A 21,584-nucleotide genomic window follows, 5' to 3' on the forward strand; every position below is an offset into this window, starting at 1 on the left:
TCTGCTTTAGAGACCAGTTTCTTGGGGCCTTCTTTCCTCCTGCTCTAAACAGATCCGATTTTTCTCTAGGTCTGCTTTTCTTGAATTTCCTTAATTCCTGGATTCCATTCCTTTCCCTGTCTCCCTATGGCTGCGTCGTGTCCTGAGAATTTCCTATGAAAGGTTGTTTGAGGGTGCTAAGTTTTCCAAGTAGTTGCATGTCTGAAAGGCCATTTTTTAACCTGTATACCTTGTTGATACTTGGCTAATTACAGTGTTCTAGATTGACATAAGAATTCTAATGGCAGAGCCCCATCATATACTGGCTTCTTCCTTACTGGTAAGAAATCTGGTGGAGATCTGCCTCTGGTTCTTTTATGAGTGACTTTTTAATTTTAAGGCTTTTAGTCTTTTTACCTGGGCATCTGAAATTTCAGTGTTAGCTAAATTATCCCTTTGTTTAGGGTTTTTTTTTTTCTGTTTATTTAGTTTTCTTTCATGTTAAGGTCTTTCCTTGAATATCTGGTGATCCTTTATAATCTATTGATATGTATGAATGAACAAAAAAAATGACTTTAGAAGTTGGGTGGGATTTATTAATGGTCTAGTTTTGTTTAGAGTAATTGCGCAGGAAACTAGTTAAAAGCTAGAATGTATGAATATTTCTCTGGGACTGTTCGGTTTCTTTAAAAAGAACTCTCCAAGTTTGGTTTTTGTTTGCACTTTTGGGGGGGGGGGTCTTTTTGTTTTTTCCTGGAGATGTGAATGCTTGACTATCTTTTGCAGTAGGGTAGTAAACTGTTCAGCACATACAGCTTTATGTACCACCCCCCCATTTTCAGTTCATTTTCAGTTCAGTTCCCGTCCTCTGTTTCACCTGGCTTTTCTGATCTGAGTTCTTTAGGAACCTAATCTGTAATCCCCTTTTCTGTTTATTCTAGGATGTGACTTCCCTCTCTTTTGGTTTTGTCACTTACCACTTCATATACTTTGAATTTTCCGGAAATTTGACTAAGTCTCTTGCCTAAGGGCAGAGAAGGCAATGGCAACCCACTCCAGTACTCGTGCCTGGAAAATCCCATGGACGGAGGAGCCTGGTAGGCTGCAGTCCATGGGGTCTCGAAGAGTTGGACACGACTGAGTGACTTCACTTTCACTTTTCACTTTCATGCTTTGGAGAAGGAATTGGCAACCCACTCCAGTGTTCTTGCCTGGAGAATCCCAGAGACGGGGGAACCTGATGGGCTGCCATCTATGGGGTCACACAGAGTCGGACACAGCTGAAGCGACTTAGCAGCAGCAGCTTGCCTAAGGGACCATTCTTCTATTCTCTTTGATATTGTGGATTCCTCTCTCTCTCTCTGTCTCTGGCCTAATCTTTTAGAGTAAAGGGAAGGAGATAAACAAATTTGCCATTTTTAAGTAATATGCATTGTGATCGCTAAGTGGTTAAAGGTTTAGAAGATAGCTATTAAAGGAACACTTGATATTTCAAAGACAGTAGTCTTGTACTTATTCTCTTTGCATTGTAGGTAATTTGAATCCCAGTTTCTTTTCAAGTATTCTTTGTGATCTTGGGCATACTATGTAGTGTGAGGTCTTATAGTATTAATACTTTACATATTACAGAGCTGTGGTTTTCAATTTTTTTTTTGACTGAAAACTGTAATAAGAAACACATTTTACTTTACAACTCAGTTCTCATATAGCGTTTCATAAAATAACACTGTTACATACAGTATGCGGATATTTTATATTTGTTTTTAAATTCTGGTTGTAACCCTTGATTCTCTGTCTACCTAAGGCCATGCAGGGATCTATCTCAGTATCGGTGAGAATTTTTTAGTGGGATCAAGTTTCAGTCATAATAATAAAATAGAATACAATTAAGTTTTTTAAAATTCACCTTTCAGCCAAATTTAAACTAATTCTGTGTTTTGCAAGACATACCTGCTTTTTAGATGATTCCTTGATCATGTATCTTTTCTTGTATTTCTAATAATTTACATGAAGAGCTTATATTGGGAATTAATCATATTTTTTAAAAGAGCACAATATCCTTACCTCTGATATTGTTACCAATATCAGAGGTATTCTGAAGTGATGACAATAAGTATGAATATATTGGTATTTCAAGTCTATTACATTGGCCTAGTAAAAATAGCCAAGTAAAAACGATATGTGACCTTACCACCTGAAAGTAAGACATTGCCATATTGCAGCACCACTGAGGATGCTTCATTTGCAAGCATGCTTGTAATGGGGAAACTGAAGTATGAAGTGATCAGTGTAGACACTGTCAGTACTTTTTACATTTACTGAACAAATTTATTATACATTCTTTTTCTCACAAATTACTTTTTATTCATATTTATTAAATACAGCCAGGCTATAGTTTTATTTTTTCAGCTTATTGAAATATATTTTTTGTCTCTTTTTCTCATGAGAAAATTCTGAAAATTGATGTTTCAGAAAGATCCCTAAGAGTTAGGCTGTAATAAACATCTACAAGTGCAAAATATTTCATAATTTTTTAATGATGAAAACATTGATCTTTTCTTACTAGGATAACCATTATAAAAATGTTTTTGACCGATATAAAAATGTTACATGTCTTGAATCTAGAAGTAGGCTAACCAGCAGGAGCATCCTCTCTTCTCTCACTTAACCTTTCACAATCTGATCAACTCTTCCACTATTGTTTTACCTTAGCTTTTAAGAGACTCAACACAAAGTGCTTAAATACAGCAGTCAAATACCTTGTATAGCTTTCCGGCTTTTAATTAATCCTGGTTTTATTTTTAATTGTTCTGTTTATATTTAATCTTGTAAGCACTCTCAAATTCTTTTTGACTCCAGGTTATATAGAGAATAGATTGTGTGGGTGTGTATATGTGTGTGTATGTGTATGGTAAACAGCAATATCTTTTACAGTTGTTTATTGCCTGATAGCATTATTTTTTAAGGTTTTGTATCTTGCCGTTTCAACTTGCTTCTAAGCCCTTGAAGACAGGAAATCATCTCTAACTTTCAAGACTGTCCTCAAAGGACTGTTTTAAAAGTTAAATAAATAGACATAGGAAACACTTAGAATTGTATTTGGCATGAAGGAAATGCTAATGTTAGCAGCATTATGTTTTATTATGTAACACACAGACTACTCCATAGAACATGTACTTGCAGGAGGGGTTTAGGTAAGAAAAGGTTTTTCTATTCCCCAATACCTACAAAAATTTGAGGACTGATCATTTCTGTTTTAACTCAGTGCCAAACGAGTTGAAATGTTAGCTGCTTTCTAAATATATCTAATGTTTGGTAAAATCCAAAGGTGACCTCTCCCATCCAAATATTAGGTAATGCTGGGACATAATTCTGGAGGAGAAAACAACTTGAAAGAAGTCTTTAGGCTAAGTAGCACATTACTGAATGGAGAAGCTATGAAAAACATGAATTTCTTCTCAGAGGAGGCTGAAGAGATAGTTGCCCAGGAAAAGAAACTTCCTTTTTATATGTAACATGTTCCTGAATCTACTATTTGCTAGTCTTGAAGATCATATTGTCTTCTAACATGTTAGCTGTAGGCTACTAGCCTGTCATGTAAGAGAACCCCATGGACTTTACCCCACTAGGCTCCTCTGTCCGTGGGATTTCTCAGGCAAGAATACTGGAGTGGGTTGCCATTTCCTCCTCCAGGGGATCTTCCTGACCTAGGGATTCAAGTCACGACTCCTGTATTGGCCAGTGGATTCTTGAGCACTGAGCCAACCTGGGAAACCCCCTATATATCCCATGTTGGTAGTAAAAGAGATGAAAAGGAAAGCCTGCTCAGTGAATGATCATTGCCCTTGAGGAACCTTCTCTGAGTTGGGAAGGTCCCTTGGAGGAGGGCACTGATAGGTGATGGTGGTGGTTTAGTCTCTAAGTCATGTCTGACTCTCCTGGGACCCCGTGGACTGTAGCCTGCCAGGCTCTTCTGTGTCCGTGAAATTTTCCAGGCAAGAATACTGGAATGGGTTGCCATTTCCTACTCCAGGAGATCTTCCCAACCCGGGGATTGAATCCACGTCTCTTGAGTCTCCGTCGGCTGGCGGATTCATGTGGAAAGTCCTAGGATGTCACGACTGTAGTCTTAAATGGTGAATGTGTGAGTCATTAAAGTGGCAGAAGGAGTGACAAGAAGAGGATTGATTCCAGATAAAGAAATGGAATCAATAATATTTAGTGATCGATTATGGATAGTGAGAGAGGAGGAACGTAACATTTCATTCCTAGCACGAATAATGGGTTATATGGTAAATTTCTCACTAGGCTTTTGAGAGACATTTTACTTTATGTATGTGAATAGCTTTTACAAAATAGTAAACATATGAAGGTAACTTCTGAGTAGGTCATTTCTAAGTTTCTCTTTATTTTTATTTATAGATGCCACCTCAAATGAACAGCAAGAGCTTTTCTGTCAGAAGTTGCAGCAGTGTTGCATACTGTTTGATTTCATGGACTCTGTTTCAGACTTGAAGAGCAAAGAAATTAAAAGAGCAACATTGAATGAACTGGTTGAGTATGTTTCAACTAATCGTGGTGTAATTGTTGAATCAGCGTATTCTGATATAGTAAAAATGGTAAGCTTCTAGACTTAAGTTCCTCAGATTTATATAAATTCAAGTAAGATCTGAGGTGTAATTACAATTTAATGAGATTGATTTTTAATAAATGTACAATAGTTGATGTACTCAAAAGAATGTTTTTTAAAATAGTCCGTTTGAAAGATTATCCATTCCAGTGATGCTGTCATCGCTTTATGATAGTTTGGGAATTCAGTAGCCACAATGGCTGGTGGCTACCACATTGGAGACTGTGGATCTAGAGCTTAGGAGAAAGATGTAAGCTCAAGATTATATGGGTTGGTAGGTAATTAATGTTATGCAGCTGAATGGAGAAAGAATATCAAAAGGAGGAAGAAAAGACTAATGAAAAAATATGGGGCTCTCCTCATCTCAGAAGTAGATAAGGGAGTCAAATCTAAACCATTCTTATTTAGGACATTTTGATATCATATATGTAGATCCTATAGCACTGAATTTTAATCAAAACTCTGGACCCTTAAATTACATGATATAAACAAACATTTTAAATGTCTGATGCAAAAAAAAAAAGTATTGAAGAAAGGTTGTTTAGGGTACTGTTTATTAATTATTTAACCATATTCTTCAAACTGTAGAAATTTGTTTAGGACATATGATTTTTGTATTTTAGTGCATAACAAAATACAAAAAATTCACTTGGAATAATTAGAGTCACCAGGCACACAATTTAAACTTGTGTTGGTTATAGAAGTTTTCAAAGAGTCAGACATGACTGAGCTACAACACACAGAAGGTTATAGAAAGTATGATCTAAACTAAACTATACTCTTTGCATTGGTCACTTAAGCCTTTCTTATCTCTCCTTGCTATTCTCTGGAACTCTGCATTCAGTTGGGTATATCTTTCCCTTTCTCCTTTGCCTTTTGCTTCTCTTCTTTTCTCAGCTATTTGTTAGGCCTCCTCAGACAGCCACTTTGCCTTCTGGCATTTCTTTTTCTTGGGGATGGTTTTGGTCATCACCTCCTGTACAGTGTTATGAACTTTTATCCGTAGTTCTTCATGCAGTCTGTCTGCCAGATCTAGTCCCTTGCATTTATTCATCACCTCCACTGTATAATCACAAGGGTTTGATTTAGGTCCTATCTGAATGGCCTGGTGGTTTTCCCTACTTTCTTCAATTTGAGCCTAAATTTTGCAATAAGGAGCTGAAGATCTGAGCCACAGTCAGCTCCAAGTCTTGTTTTTGCTGACTGTATAGAACTTCTCTGTCTCAGCTGCAAAGAATATAATCAGTCTGATTTCGATACTGGCCATCTGGTGATGTCCATGTGTAGAGTCATCTCTTATGTTGTTGGAAGAGGGTGTTTTGCCAACATATGCTGGGTCATAGAAAAAGTAAGGGAATTCCAAAAAAACATCTACTTCTGCTTCATTGACTATGCTAAAGCCTTTGACTATGTGGATCACAACAAACTGTAGAATATTCCTAATGAGATGGGCGTCCCAGACAATATTAGCTGCCTCCAGAGAAACCTGTATGCAGGTCAAGAAGCAGCAGTTAGAACTGGACATGGAACAACAAACTGGTTTAAAATGGGGAAAGGAGTACATCAAGGCTGTATGTTGTCACCGTGCTTATTTAACTTACATGCAAAGTACTTCATGTGAAATGCCAGGCTGGATGAGTCACAAGCTGGAATCAAGATTGCAGAGAGAAATATCAATAGCTTCAGATATGCAAATAATACCACTTTAATGGCAGAAAATGAAGAGCCACTAATGAGCCTCTTGATGAAGGTGAAAGAGGAAAGTGAAAAAGCTGGCTTAAAACTCAACATTCAGAAAACTAAGATCATGGCATCTGCTCCTATCACTTCATGGCAAATAGATGGGAAAACAATGCAAACAGTGACAGACTTTATTTTCTTGGGTTCCAGAATCACTGCAGATGGTGACTGCAGCCTGAAATTAAAGAACGCTTGCTCCTTTCCTTGAAGAAAAACTATGACCAACCTTGACAGCATATTGAAAATCAGAGACATTACTTTGCCAACAAAGGTCCGTCTAGTCAAAGCTATGGTTTTTCCAGTAGTCATGTGAGATGTGCAAGTTGGACTATAAAGAAGGCTGAGTGTCGAAGAATTGACGCTTTTGAACTGTGGTGTTGGAGGAGACTCTTGAGAGTCCCTTGGACTGAAAGGAGATCAAACCAGTCAGTGCTATAGGAAATCAGCCCTGAATATTCGTTGGAAGGACTGATGCTGAAGCTCCAATATGTTGGCCACCTGATGTGAAGAGCTGACTCGTTGGAAAAGACCCTGATCCTGGGAAAGATTAAGGACAAGAGAAGAAGGAGGTGACAGAGGATGAGAGGGTTGGATGGCGTCACTAATGGACATGAGTTTGAGCAAGCTCCGGCAGATCGTGAAGGACAGAGAAGCCTGGAGGGCTGCAGTCCATGGGGTCGCAAAGAGTCAGACATGACTTAGCTACTGAACAACAACAAAATAAACTAGACTCACATATTTGAGTCAAATTATTCTGTAACTTGCCGTATGTTAATAAATTCTGGGATTTAATTTGTTTTCCCAAGTTAAAAGGTGTGGTTTTTGTCTTTTTTTTTTAATTTTTTTTAACTTCTGGGTACTTCATTTCTAGTTAAGAAGCCTGCTCACTCACTTAGTTCTTTAAAGCTTTTTGGTGTATTTGTGATACACAGTTAATTTTATTGGTGGCTACAAGGTTTACGTTTTCTTTTACTACCAACAATAAGTATGATCTCAAAGGCAAATTATGCCCTTCTATGGGATATATTCCCTTTTTGAGTTCTAGCTATGACTTTCTGCCACTGGTTGTGAAATTGATATCTATTAAACTTTCTGTTGGCTCTTCCCCATATACAGGTTTTGAGTTTTAGCAAATCACATTTTAGATTTTTACTTTCTAAGTCTTATGGTTGTGCATGTGTGCATGCTAAGTCAGTTTAATTGTGTCCAACTCTTTGCAACCCTGTGGACTGTAGCCTGCCAAGCTCCTCTATCCATGGGATTCTCTAGGCAAGAATACTGGAATGGTTTCCATGCCCCCCTCCAGGATATCTTCCCAACCCAGAGATAGAAGCCACATCCCCTGTGTCTCCTGCATTGCAGGCATATTCTTTGCCGCCGAGCCACTGGGGAATCCCCTTATAGTTATAGTAATTGACAGTTAAGTTATTTGGCGTACTGTAGATGCCACTTCATAAGAATGGTTGGGAATTTGCTTACACCACCAAACAACATTTGTCTCATCCTCTGTTCCCCAAGTAATTTATCTTAAATGACGAGCGCCTCAGGTGTTAGGGCCTTACCTGTTTACTGAACCATTTGGTCTGTCAGTCTGTTCATCATTCTTCAAAGAATTTTGAGTTGGGCTCACAATCTGTTCTTTGCTAGAGAAGAAGGATTGTAGCATACTTTGGTACTAAGACAATGTGAAAGATGAGTTATAATCTAAAATGAAGAGTCTCAAAGCATACCCTTATTTCAGAGAGATTAGTATTTTTTAAAAGGCTCAGAGTAAATGAAATCAAATCATCTAAATCAAATCATCATGGGGTGTTATAAACTATGTCTGTAATGGCCGTGAAAATGTTATACCCCCATCCTCCTCCTCTTTATAAAATGTGGAGTGTGTATAAGAATAGAGATATTTTACCAAACTCTTTTGGGTTATAAGGTAAGTAAAAGTCTGGGTTAAAGTATAGGAGAAGTTGTAGAAAGATGAAAAGAATAAGTTAGGCATAGAGAGAGTTAGGAACTTTATGCTCCCCTCCCCCAGTTTCCTCCCCTCCACTTTTTTTTTTTAAAGCAAAACTTTGAAAAAAAAAATTGTGATTTAAGGAAGAGGAATCTGGAGGTAGTCTGTATGAAATTTGATGTCTCTAGAGGTCAGAGTTATGGGATAGAGAAAAGAAATAAATGGCTGCCTTCATATCTTGAAGAGGTTTACAGGTTTTGAGCTAAACTTACAGTCACAACTTTTTTCTTAAAGTTATCTTTAAAATATTTCATTTTGCATTTTTAAATTTAACTGAACAACAGAGAATAGAAGTCTAAATTTACTTTTCTTTACAGATCAGTGCTAACATCTTCCGAACTCTTCCTCCAAGTGATAATCCAGATTTTGATCCAGAAGAGGATGAACCCACACTTGAGGCCTCTTGGCCTCACATACAAGTATGGAACATAATTTTGTATTGACAATTTTTACATTTATGCTGTTCTGCTGAAATCATGGAACTCTGTTTTAGATTTGAGTGTCTATTTAAAGTACTAGATTTTTACTACATTTTCTTAACATTTCCTTTTCCCAAAATATTGCTTTTCATTTTTTTTATTGTAAATTGCACTTAACATTTACCTTTTAAACTGTTTTAAATATATTCCATAGCATTAAGTACATTCGTAATGCTATGCAGCCATCACTATTACCTAGTGTAATGGGCACCTTTTCATTACCTTTTCATCATCCACAATCTTTTCATCACCCCAGATGGAAACACCCTTATCATTAACAGTCAGTTCCCATTCTTTACCCACCCTCTACCTCCCAGCCACTGGCAGCTATTAATCTACTGTGTGTCTGTGGATTTGCCTGTCCTGGATATTTAATATAGATGGACTCATAATATGTGACCTTATATGCTTAACATAATACTTTCAGGGTTCATCAATATTGTAACATGTATCAAGATGTCATTCCTTTTAACGGCTGAATAATATTCCATTGTATGCACATACCACATTTTTTTTATCCATTAATCAGTAGATGGACAGTTAGGTGGTTTCCACTTTTTGGCTGTAGTGACTAGAACTGGCATGGATATATAAGTTTTTGTTTAACTTGTTTGCTGTAAGTTTTGACATGTTGTGTTTTTATTTTCATTCATTTCAAAGTGTTTTCTAATTTCCTCTGTGACTTATTTGGCCCATTAGTTATTTAAGAACGTGTTTAATTTCTGGGCTTCCCTTGTGGCTCAGCTTGTAAAGAGTCCACCTGCAAGGCAGGAGACCTGGGTTCGATCCCTGGGTTGGGAAGATCCCCTGGAGAAGGGAAGGCTACCCATTCCAGGATTCTGGCCTGGAAAATTCCATGGACTGTTGTCCATTGGGTCACAAAGAGTCAGGTACAACTGAGCGACTGGGCTTCCCTAGTAGCTCAGCTGGTAAAGAATCTGCCTGCAATGCAGGAGACCCTGGTTCAATTCCTAGGTCAGGAAGATCCACTGGAGAAGGGATAGGCTACCCACTCCAGTATTCTTGGGCTTCCTTGATGGGGTAAAGAGTCCACCTGCGATGCCAGAGACCTGGGTTCGATCCCTGGGTTGGGAAAATCCTTGGAGAAGGGGAGATAGGCTCCCCACTCCAGTATTCTGGCCTGGAGAGTTCCATGGACTGTATAGTCCATGGGGTCATGAAGAGTTGGACACGACTGAGCGACTTTCACCTTAATTTCTACATATTTGTGGCTCCCGAATTTCTTTCTGTTAATTGATTTATAATTTTATTCCATTGTGGTTGGTGAATATACTTTGAAGTTTTCAATTCTTTTAAATGTATTGGGCCTAGCATATAGTTTATCATGGAGAATGTTTCATGTGTGCTTGAGAAGAATATGTATACTATTGTTGTTGGATGGAGTGTTGTGTTGAAATCTCTTAGATCTAGTTGGTTGTTTAAGTTTTCAGTTTTCTTGTTGATCTTCTGTCTAGTTCTCTCCACTGTTGGAAATGAAATATTGAAATTTCCTGCTGTTAACAGTTGAATTGTCTGTTTCTCTCTTCTGTTACGTCACTTTTTGATTTATGTATTTTGGGGTCTTATAAATTATGTTTATAATCATTTTATAGATTTTGTGTTAAAATTCATTTTGTCTGATAATAGTATTCTATACCCACTATTTAAATACTATATTTATATAAATACTATATAAATTTATATATATAAATACTACATAAATTTATAGCCACTGTATAAATACAGTATTTTACAGCCAGTGTCTAACTCTCTTTTGGTTTCTGTTTGCATGATATATCTTTTCTGTACATTTACTTATTATCTGTTTGTTTCTTTGAATCTAAATTGTGTCTCTTGGGAATTCCTTGGTGGTCCAGTGGTTAGGACTTTTCAGTTTCACTGCTGAGGGCCTAGGTTCAATCCATGGTCAGGGAACAAAGATCCTGCAAGCCACATGGTGTGGCTACATAAATAGTGTCTTTTGTAAACAGCATGTAGTTGAAACCTGTTTTTTAATCAGTTTTGACAGTCTCTGCTTTTGACTGATGTTTAATCCATTTATATTTAATGTAATTGCTGGTAAGGTAGAACTTAACATTTGCTGGTTTGGCCTTCCGTGGTAGCTCAGTGGTAAAGAATCAGCCTAAAATACAGGAGATGTGGATTCTATCCTTGGGTTGGGAAGAACCCCTGGAGAAGGAAATGGCAACCCATTCCATTATTCATGCCTGGGAAATCCCTTGGACAGAGGAGCCCAACAGGCTCCATGGAGTCACAAAGAGTCGAACACAATTTAGCGACTAAACAACAACATTTTGCTGTTCTATGTCTTATGTCTTTCTCATTCCTCTACCCCTCCATTACTGGGTTTTGTATTAAATACGGATTTTGTGGAGTACCGTTTTAATTCCCTCGTTTCTTTAATTATACTTTTTTGAGGTATTTTCTTAGTACTTACTCGAGGGATTACATTTTAAAATGAACTAGTTTGGTTGAAGTGGTAGTATTAAATTTTAGTAGTATACAAAACTTTGGTCCAGTATGCCTCCATTCCCTCCCCCTTCTTCTGTGCTGTTATTGTCATACAAATTGGATCCTTAGGCAGGCATTTTATTGCACTTTGCAGATACTGCATTTTTTTACAAATTGAAGGTTTGTGGCAACCTTGTGTCAAGCAAGTCTGTCAGCACCATTTTCTTACTTCATTTCTCAGTGTCACATTTTGATAATTCTTGTAATATTTCCAACTTTTACATTGTTATATTTTTATGATGATATGTGATCAGTGATCTTTGATATTATTATTGCAAAAAGATTACAACCTGCTGAAGACTCAGATGATGGTTAGCATTTTTAGCAATAAAGTATTTTTAAATTAAGGTATGTACATTGTTTTTATAAAACATAATGCAATTGCATATTTAATAGACTATAATGTAAACATAACTTTTATATACATTGGAAAACCAGAAAAATTCATCTGACTTGCTTTAGTGCAAAATTCACTTTATTATGGTGGCCTGGAACCAAACCTGCAGTATCTCCGAAGTATGCCTGTACATTGTACATCCATCAACCCAGTTTTATAATTATTGCTTTATGTGGTTGTCTTGTAAAACAAAAAGAGTTATAAATAAAAAAACATTTACATTCTTTCATATTTACCTATGTAGTTACCTTTACCCATGCTCTTTCTTTCTTCCTATGAACTCAAGTTACATATAGTGTCCTTTTGGCTCAGCTTGAAGTATTCCCTTTGATATTTCTTGTAAGGCAGATCTGTGGAATATTGATTTTTCCTTCATTTTTGGAGGACAGTTTGGCTGAGTATAGAATCCTTGGCTAACTGCCTTTTCCCCTCAACGCTTTGAAGGTGTCCTCCCACTGATCCTCTGGTGTCCATGGTTTTCTGTCCAAGTCAGTTATTAATCTTATTAGGATCTGATGTATGTGATACATTATCTCTTGCTGCTTTGAAAATTTTCCGTTTGTCTTTAACTTTTGTCAGTTTGATTATGATGTCTCTAGATGTGGATCTGTCTGACTTTATTCTAGTTGGAGCTCCACTGAGCTCCAGTTGAGTTTATTATATAAATGAATACTTTTCATCAAATTTGAATTGTTTTTAGCCATTTCTTCAACTATTATTTCTTCCTCTTTCTCCTCTCCTCTGAGACTCCCATTATGTGTAGTATGTTGGTATGATTGATGGTATCCTACAGGTCTTTGAAACTCTGTTCATTTTGTGTTCAGTCTTTCTTTTTGCACCTCAAACTAGATAATCTCTATTGACCTGTCTCTCTGCCAGCTCAAAGTGTTTTTCATTGTTTTTTTTATAGAAAAGCGAGTTTACTGAAGTCCTCACTCTGCCATTGCAGAAGTCCTCTCGGAAGCATATCTTTTTAGTTGAGACTGAGGGAGGGATAGTCTTCCTGCCCTAATGCCGTTGTGTGACAACTCACTCCTCATAATTATCGGAAAACTGGTAATAAAAACTTACTATTTAAGTAGGACCAATTTTTCCATTAAACCTTCTCCAGCTAATTCTTTCTAGCCCTAACTTCTTTATTCAAACATTCCCCTCAAATACATGGCTTTAATATAAGGTCATCTAAGGTTCACTCAGTTAACTGAATCACATTGGTGCTACCACACTTAATACTTAAATAACTAGGGCTCTTTAGATAAGATTCAGAGCAGAACATATTGTAACTCTTATGCTGTATTTAAAAACTGTTACAAAGTTTCCATTATAGCTATGAAATATACTCAATGTGTGTTTAGGGTTTCTTCTGTATGCATACATGCGTGTGCTCAGTTGCTCAGTCATGTCCAACTCTTTGCAACCCCATGGACTGTAGCCCCCCCAGGCTTCTTTGTCCATGGAATTTTTCAGGCAAGAACACTGGAGTGGGTTGCCATTTCCTTCTCTAGGAGATCTTCCCAACCCAGGGATCGAATCCATGTCTCCTGCATTGGCAGGTGGATTCTTTACCCACTGTGCTGCCTGGGAAACCCTCACAGGGTTTCTTTGCACATGTTCTTATATGGCTAGTCTTTATGATTATTGTTTTTTTTATTGTATACATTAAGTTTCATTTTTCCTCTCCAGAATGTCTAATTAAAATGCTCTGAGAAGACCCATATGATGCCTTCAGTTTACAAATATTTTCTTACTTTTAAAATAAAGCTCTGAGGGAGAAAGTAAAAGGTACTCTTGCCTAATGCTTCAACTATAATGACTTTAATATTTTTTATTGGGGTATAGTTGATTTACAATATTGTATTAGTTCCGGGTGTATAAATAGTGATTTAGTATTTTTATAAATTATACTCCATTTGTAGTTATAAAATATTGGCTGTATTTCCTGTGCTATGTAATATATTCTTGTAGCTTATTTATATTATAAATAGTTGTTTGTACCTTGTAATCCCCTACCCCTTTCTTGCCTCTTCTTTCTTTCCTTTCCCCAGTGGTAACCACCCGTTTGTTCTTTATATCTGTGAGTCTGCTTCTTTTTGTTATATTCACTAGTCTGCTTTATTTTTTAGATTTCATGCTTAAGTGATATCATATGATATTTGTCTTTCTCTCACTTATTTCACTTAGCATAATACCCTCCAATTTCATCCATCTTGTTGCAAATGGCAAAATTTCATTCTTTTTATAGCTGAGTAGTATTCCCTTGTGTATATATACTATATCTTTTTTATCTGTTCGTCTGTTGATGGATACTTAGGTTGCTTCCATATTTTGCCTATTGTAAATACTGCTGCTGTGAACATTGGGATGCATGTATCTTTTCAAATCAGTGTTTTTGTTTTCTTTGGATATACACCTAGGAGTGAAATTGCTGGGCCGTATGGTAATTCTGTTTTTAGTTTTTAGAGGAACCTCCATATTATTCTGCACAGTGACTTCATCAGTTTACATTTCCACCAGTAGTGCACAAGTCTTCCTTTTTTTTCCATATCCTCACCAACATTTGTTGTTTGTGGTCTTTTTGATGATAGCCATTCTGAAAGGATGATTTATGTATTTTTAAGGTAGTGTTAGTGACCTAAAATCTGCAGGCAAGCACAAAGAAGTGTTGTTCTAGAGAATTGAATGTATTTGCCTACATACAACCAATAATATTAGTTTATCAGATGGCTTGCTGATTGTGTTTAGCTAATTATATTATGTATGTCTGTGTGTGTGTGCTCAGTCGTGTCCAACTCTTTGCCAACCCCATGGACTGTAGCCCACCAGCCTTCTCTGTCCATGGGATTTTTCAGGCAAGAATACTGGAGCGGGTTGTGTAATAACACATAAAATGTAGATATTGTTCATATTTTATGGATAAGCTTAAGATTAAGCTAAAATAGATCAAGAATCGTGCCCAAGATTATACAAAAAGTAAGTGGTAGGATAAGGTTTATAGCAAAATATTGCTCCAGTGTCCTTGTTCTACAGTATCAAAAGCTTTACTGCCTCCCTTAGATATCATCTATGGTCCAAGACAGATATATACAAATTCTTATGAAGTTTTAATTCATACCTTTTTAGCTTCATTTAACACCAATAAACAAGGTCTCCCACTAGCTATCACTTTTTTTTTTAGCCCTCATAAATGACTTTTTAAAGGTATAATTATATAGGTACAGACGTGCCTTAGTTAAACGATACAGAAGTTTATATATACACATTCTAACAAGATATAAGAAAATTATTATTACAAAGTATGGTGAAGTGGAAATGTTTCTGGTGACAGACCTCTACTCAGATCTCAGTTCTGATAACTTACCTATGGAAATGACCTTAATTAAGCTGCTAAATTTCTCTGCATCCTCCTATACAAAGCTGGCATAAGACAGGATTGTATAAAAATTGAATGGGATAACACATGCACAAAATGTAGCACAATTTTTTTTTAACTATAGTATCTGTTTTCTTTGCATTCCCCCTTTTTTAAAAAGATATACTTTTGATATTTAGAAAGAAGTGTATATATACATATATACACACACATATATAATATATATATAATGGTTGCCTTTATGCTGATACCTTTAAGAAATACCCTTGGTGCCTTCTTTTGTAACTAGTTGATTGTTCTCTAGAGTGAACAGTATTGAGATTAGTAAGTAGTCTTTTCTTCCTCCACTTCCTGCCTCTCTAGCATCTAGTGTAAAATAATACACTTTTACTCTCACAGTAAATACCTATATGCCCATCACTTGTCATTAGTTCTACAGGAAATACATTTAATATTTACTGTCAATCCTTATGAAAAATTTTTCTGATCATTTCTTGGTAATTTGAAGCTCATTCTTTAGTAGAAGATCTCATGTAAACATTACTTCCTGAGTTCTTGCATGTTGCATAGCAGTTTGTCTGTAGCCTTCACATTTAAAGATCAGCTTGAATTGGTATAAAACGCTTGGTTTCAGCATCTTTCCTTAATTTCCTTAAGTACCTTAAATATTCCATTGTCTTCTGATTTCAGTCTGATTTTTTTTTCCTTTCATATTCTTAGTGGTTTTGCTTGGATGCCCAAAAGATATTTTTCCTTTAATGGCCAATTGGTTTTATTGAGCTATATGTAAGTGTTGACTTTTCTACATCAGTTTTCCCAGTTGAATGGTGTTCTTTCACTGTAAAAAGCCCACTTTCATTTCTGAAACATTTTCTTCAGTAATACTTTTTAGTATTTATTTCATTCTACCACATTGCTTTTCTTCTTCTTTCTGCTGTTCATGTTGATTCTGTCTCTTATATCTTACTTTCCCTTGAAATCTTTTTGTTTCTCTCATCTCTTTCTTCATTTTGTCAAATTGTTTTTAATTTCTCTTTTTTCTTTACGCTTTCATTTTTCCATTACTGTATTTGAAAAGCAGACTGACAGAATGAATATTTAGTTTTTCCAGCTTCAGTAGTAGAGACATACAGGGGGAAGGGAATGGGTGTTATATTGGCTTATCTATAATGCCTGCCGCAGGCTTGAACCATTGGAGTCAAGAGTCCTGAATAAAATGAAAAATGATAGCTTTGTTAATGACAGTAGGATAGATAACATCAGCTATTTTCTACCTAGTTCCTGGGAGATAGAGAAGAACCTTGCTTTATATATGGGTACACGGTGTTGCTTCAGATTATATTGTTTAGTTTGGGGAAGGTTGGGGTTTTTCTGGCCACATCATGCAGCTTGCATGTGGCTCTTAGTTCCTCCTAGGCTCTTGTGAGTTAAAGCGCAAAGTCCTAACCACTAGACCGCCAGGGAATTCCCCCAGATTATATTGCTGATTTTTATTTTGCAAGGATTTGAATTTTTTAGTGACATTTCATTTTATATTTTATTATAAAAGACAAGAGAAAGAAATTTATATTCTAAACTACTTGGGACATTTTAAAGCAGTAGTCTGCTTCATTATTTATTTCATCTGTCTAGCACCTATACACCCAAATAGAATGAAAGAGGAATCCTAGGATTAGTGTAAATTGATAAAACTTTAAAGATTTATCCGCACATTAAAGCTTATGGAATAGAAAATCTGAAGTGGTAAATTACTTTTTAGTATCACTGCACACAGTTCATCTGAAATTTATGCCATGGTTTGTGTAAAATCAGCAATATTGTGTTTAATAATACAGAGGTTTTATAACCATGAGATTCTCATTAGCTGTTAAGTTGTACATATTTTTAATCACATGTAGTTGGATAATCTCAAAAGAATCTCCTCAGTCTATGAATTTTGAAAAATAGTTTTCCATTAAGATATTTTTATATGCCCTTGAGAATTAACAGTAAATATTCAGCCATACATACAGTGTGCTTTTTGTTTTTCACTGGTATGATTTGAGGTTTCACTTATATTTGCTGAAACTAGTGGTTCTTAAATTTTAGGGGATGATGAGTTACTTTCAAAATATGATTTTTAAAATTGGGTGTTCTCTGAGACAAATTCACAGAGACACACAAGAAATGTTATACATCCATAGTCTTCTGATCAAAAGGCTCTGGTCTATATATATGTGTTTATAGTTTAAACTATTCCTAGTAATTAAATTTGATATACAGTTTTTAAATTTGGCAGTCAGGTGGCCTGGTAAATATGAAGTTAACTGATAGGATTTGTTATTATTTAGTCGTCATATTTTCTTTAAAGTGTTAAAGCTATTCTGATGAATGAAATTATAGTGTAGCACTGAGGAAATTTGCTCAATTAAAATTTCTCTCCTGGTTGTTAATATTATTTGAATCAATCCACCTGAAATTTTTTTTTTTTGTACTAAGTTTGCATTTTATTAATACATTTAGCTTATTGGATCTTTGCTGCTAGAAATTAACTTGGTAGGGTGAAAAATAAACATTAAATTTAGTTAATGAGGGGAATAATCTCAGATAATTTCAAAACCTTTCAAAATTTTGTTTCTTCAACCTTTTCATGGATTTTCTTAAAATGTGCTAATTTACAATTTCGTTTTACTTTTTTTTTTCACACTGTAATGGAAATACTAATGAACAATGGAATAAAGAAACACAGAAGAAAAAAAAGAAAAGAAACACAGAAGAAAAGAACAAAAGAAAGGCCATTTCAGTACTGGGGGATTGGTGGATTGGTCATATCTTTTAATTTACTAAATATTACATGATAATTATTAATATAAAACAGTTATGTTATTTTAAAATATTCGTTCCTAAATATTATTGCTTTATATTTATTGAAGACCAAAAAGATAGTAATTTTCTATGTACCTGCATTTAGATAATTAGAGACGCATGACTGCTCTACTAGCCTGGAATGCAGGCAGATTATGTAGTATTTTTGTTTTCTTTTATCAGTTTTCTTTTTGGCACAGATAATTAAGATGCAGTTGGGTAGGATACTGAATAGAACATAGACCTTTTTAAAATAACTTGGCTTTAGGGACTAGAGGCTCTTCTTTATGATCTGTATAAGTAGAAATTTAAACTGGGGACATATATATTTTATAATGTACACATTCATGTTCAAATACTTCTTGACCAGATACTATATTTTAAATATTTACATGTTCTAAAAATCTCAAATTATAGGGACCATAGCTTAATGCACTAACACTTATACACAGAAATAGAAAAGAAACATCTTTTATCCTTATTTAAGATTGAGAAACATTTTTATTACTTTAACCTTTTATCATAGTTATTTGTTATTAATTATCTTCTTAATTATTATAGTTAAAAGAGCAGGAGGGAAAACAGGTTGATCCTATATAAGCTATTCAGGGTTCACGCAGAATATATCTTATTTTTAAAAGGATTACAGAGGGGAGAAAAAGATTCTTACACAACTAAGATTTTGTTAGTGTTTGCTATGTCCTAGGCAATAGGTGGCACTAGTGGTAAAGAACCTGCTTGCCAGTGCAGGAGACATAAGAGACGTGGGTTTGATCCCTGGGTTGGGAAGATCCCTTGGGTTGCATGGCAACCCATTCCAGTATTCTTGCCTGGAGAATCCCATGGACAGAGAACCCTGGTGGACTACAGTCCATAGGGTCGCACAGAATTGGACATGACTGAAGCGACTTAGCACGCATGCAGGCAATGCTCTAGGCACTTACTGTCTCTCATTTAGTTTAGTATATGTTAATTCTTATGTAAATTCTTTCAAATATTAGATTAATTTTTAAAACTCCATTTAAGTTCAGTTCAGTCGCTCAGTCGTGTCCGACTCTTTGCGACCCCATGAATTGCAGCACGCCAGGCCTCTCTGTCCATCACCAACTCCTGGAGTCCACCCAAACCCATGTCCATCGAGTCGGTGATGCCATCCAACCATCTCATCCTCTGTCGTCCCCTTCTCCTCCCGCCCCCAATCCTACCCAGCATTAGGGTCTTTTCCAATGAGTCAACCCTTTGCATGAGGTGGCCAAAGTATTGGAGTTTCAGCTTCAACATCAGACCTTCCAATGAACACCCAGGGTTGATCTCTTTTAGGATGGATTGATTGGATCTCCTTGCAGTCCAAGGGACTCTCAAGAGTCTCCAACACCACAGTTCAAAAGCATCGATTCTTCGGCGCTCAGCTTTCTTCACCGTCCAACTCTCACATCCATACATGACCACTGGAAAAACCATAGCCTTGACTAGATGTACTTTTGTTGGCAAAGTAATGTCTCTGCTTTTAAATATGCTGTTTAGGTTGGCCATAACCTTCCTTCCAAGGAGTAAGCGTCTTTTAATTTCATGGCTGCAGTCACCATCAGCAGTGATTTTGGAGCCCAAACAAATGAAGTCTGACACTGTTTCCACTGTTTCCCCATCTATTTCCCATGAAGTGATGGGACCAGATGCCATGATCTTAGTTTTCTGAATGTTGAGCTTTAAGCCAACTTTTTCACTCTCCTCTTTCACCTTCATCAAGAGGCTCTTTAGTTCTTCACTTTCTGCCATAAGGGTGGTGTCATCTGCATATCTGAGGTTATTGATATTTCTCCCGGCAATCTTGATTCCAGCTTGTGTTTCTTCCAGCCCAGCGTTTCTCATGATGTACTCTGCATATAAGTTAAATAAGCAGGGTGACAATATACAGCCTTGATGTACTCCTTTACCTATTTGGAACCAGTCTGTTGTTCCATGTCCAGTTCTAACTGCTGCTTCCTGACCTGCGTACAGGTTTCTCAAGAGACAGGTCAGATGGTCTGGTATTCCCATCTCTTTCAGAATTTTCCACAGTTGATTGTGATCCACACAGTCAAAGGCTTTGGCATAGGCAATAAAGCAGAAATAGGTGTTTTTCTGGAACTCTCTTGCTTTTTCGATGATCCAGCGGATATTGGCAATTTGATCTCTGGTTCCTCTGCCTTTTCTAAAACCAGCTTGAACATCTGGAAGTTCACGGTTCACGTATTGCTGAAGCCTGGCTTGGAGAATTTTGAGCATTACTTTACTAGCATGTGAGATGAGTGCAATTGTGCAGTAGTTTGAGCATTCTTTGGCATTGCCTTTCTTTGGGATTGGAATGAAGACTGACCTCTTCCAGTCCTGTGGCCACTGCTGAGTTTTCCAAATTTGCTGGCATATCTCTTAATAGAGGTTGGAAAACATTCAGTCAGCATATTCCTTCAAAAAGACCTTTTGTATATTTGTAAATCATTAAAGTTGCTTTTAAATCTTAGCCTTTCTAGGTCAAACATTTTTAGTTCCTTTAGCTTTTTGTATAGGTCTTATTTTCAAATACAGTAATACATTACAAATACATTAATAATCTATGCTGTTTTGTGTTGTACCTTCTAAAATCTTTTATTGGTAAAGACCAGAATTTTATATATTTTAACTACCATAGGAAAGACACAGCCAGTACTGAGTAGAAAGAGAAGATTATCCTTCATTCCTTATAGTTTTTAGTTATCTTAGTTATCATTTTTTAGGGTGCTTTTTGGCTTATAGGAATAGGAAGACCAGCCATACACTGATCATGCATGAAGTTTGCCATTTTATTAGAGAATTAAACTCACTGCTGAAAGTATCTGCTGTCCTTTGCAGCATGGTTTCTTAGGTTCTTGGGGCAAATGAATTTTTCATGTGGAAGAAGATAGAGAAACTTTAATACAGAAATACAGTTTCTCAACAACTGTGATTTTTCATTCAGCAAATATTTATTGGGCATCTGTTGTTTTTAGGCATTATTCTAAATATTGGGGGTAAAGTACTGAACTAATAAGCAAACTGTCTTACATTCTTGGGGGAAAGAATAACTAATACTGTGTCAGGGTGTGAAGATACAATAAAAAAACAAACCTAGTGCAGGATAAAGGGTGTAGAGAGAGTGGCTGTGGAGACAGGATGCAGCTCCATAGAAATGCAGTCTTAGTTGTGCCGCACTGAAGGTTTTTAGCTCTGTAGATCACTCGTGTTTATTTGCCCCTGTTTGGGATTATTCAGCACGTGTTTAACTTTTTGTCGTCATCTCTTTAGTGGTGCTAAGTTCGTAGCATAAAAGCAATTCGCTGCTAATCCTGACTGGTCACTTAATTAATGTTCACTGTGTCAGGTAAACAGCGCTGATGAAAGCTCTGTAAGAAATAACATGTCATATCTGTGATAGATACAGGTTTCAAATGGGTATGTGATTTAGAGGGTGCAATTTGATCTGGAGCTTGATGTCACGTAAGTTTTCCGAAAGACATGCTATTACTTTTAAAATAAATAAGCCTTAATTAAGCCCTCCATTTCTGATGCACATCTTAAGAGGTAGAGTGTATAGGCTAATGCATGCC

General features: G+C 36.3%; 1 protein-coding gene across 12 annotated transcripts in view; it reads left to right on the forward strand.

Annotated features, from left to right (window-relative positions):
- The window catches only part of PPP2R5A (protein phosphatase 2 regulatory subunit B'alpha), a 64,636-nt gene that overhangs the window by 24,269 nt on the left and 18,783 nt on the right, over positions 1-21,584 (forward strand). For all 12 annotated transcript variants that reach the window (XM_081489750.1, XM_081489747.1, XM_081489754.1 and 9 more), the window contains 2 exons: positions 4,402-4,598; positions 8,678-8,779. In XM_081489750.1, coding sequence (XP_081345876.1) covers positions 4,473-4,598; positions 8,678-8,779 — 228 coding nt within the window. In that variant the 5' untranslated portion in view covers positions 4,402-4,472. The remainder of the gene's footprint in view (positions 1-4,401; positions 4,599-8,677; positions 8,780-21,584) is intronic.

The sequence above is a fragment of the Giraffa tippelskirchi genome, chromosome 5, assembly GCF_054371585.1.
Source record: "Giraffa tippelskirchi isolate mGirTip1 chromosome 5, T2T-mGirTip1v1.2.pri, whole genome shotgun sequence".
Lineage (NCBI taxonomy): Eukaryota > Metazoa > Chordata > Mammalia > Artiodactyla > Giraffidae > Giraffa > Giraffa tippelskirchi.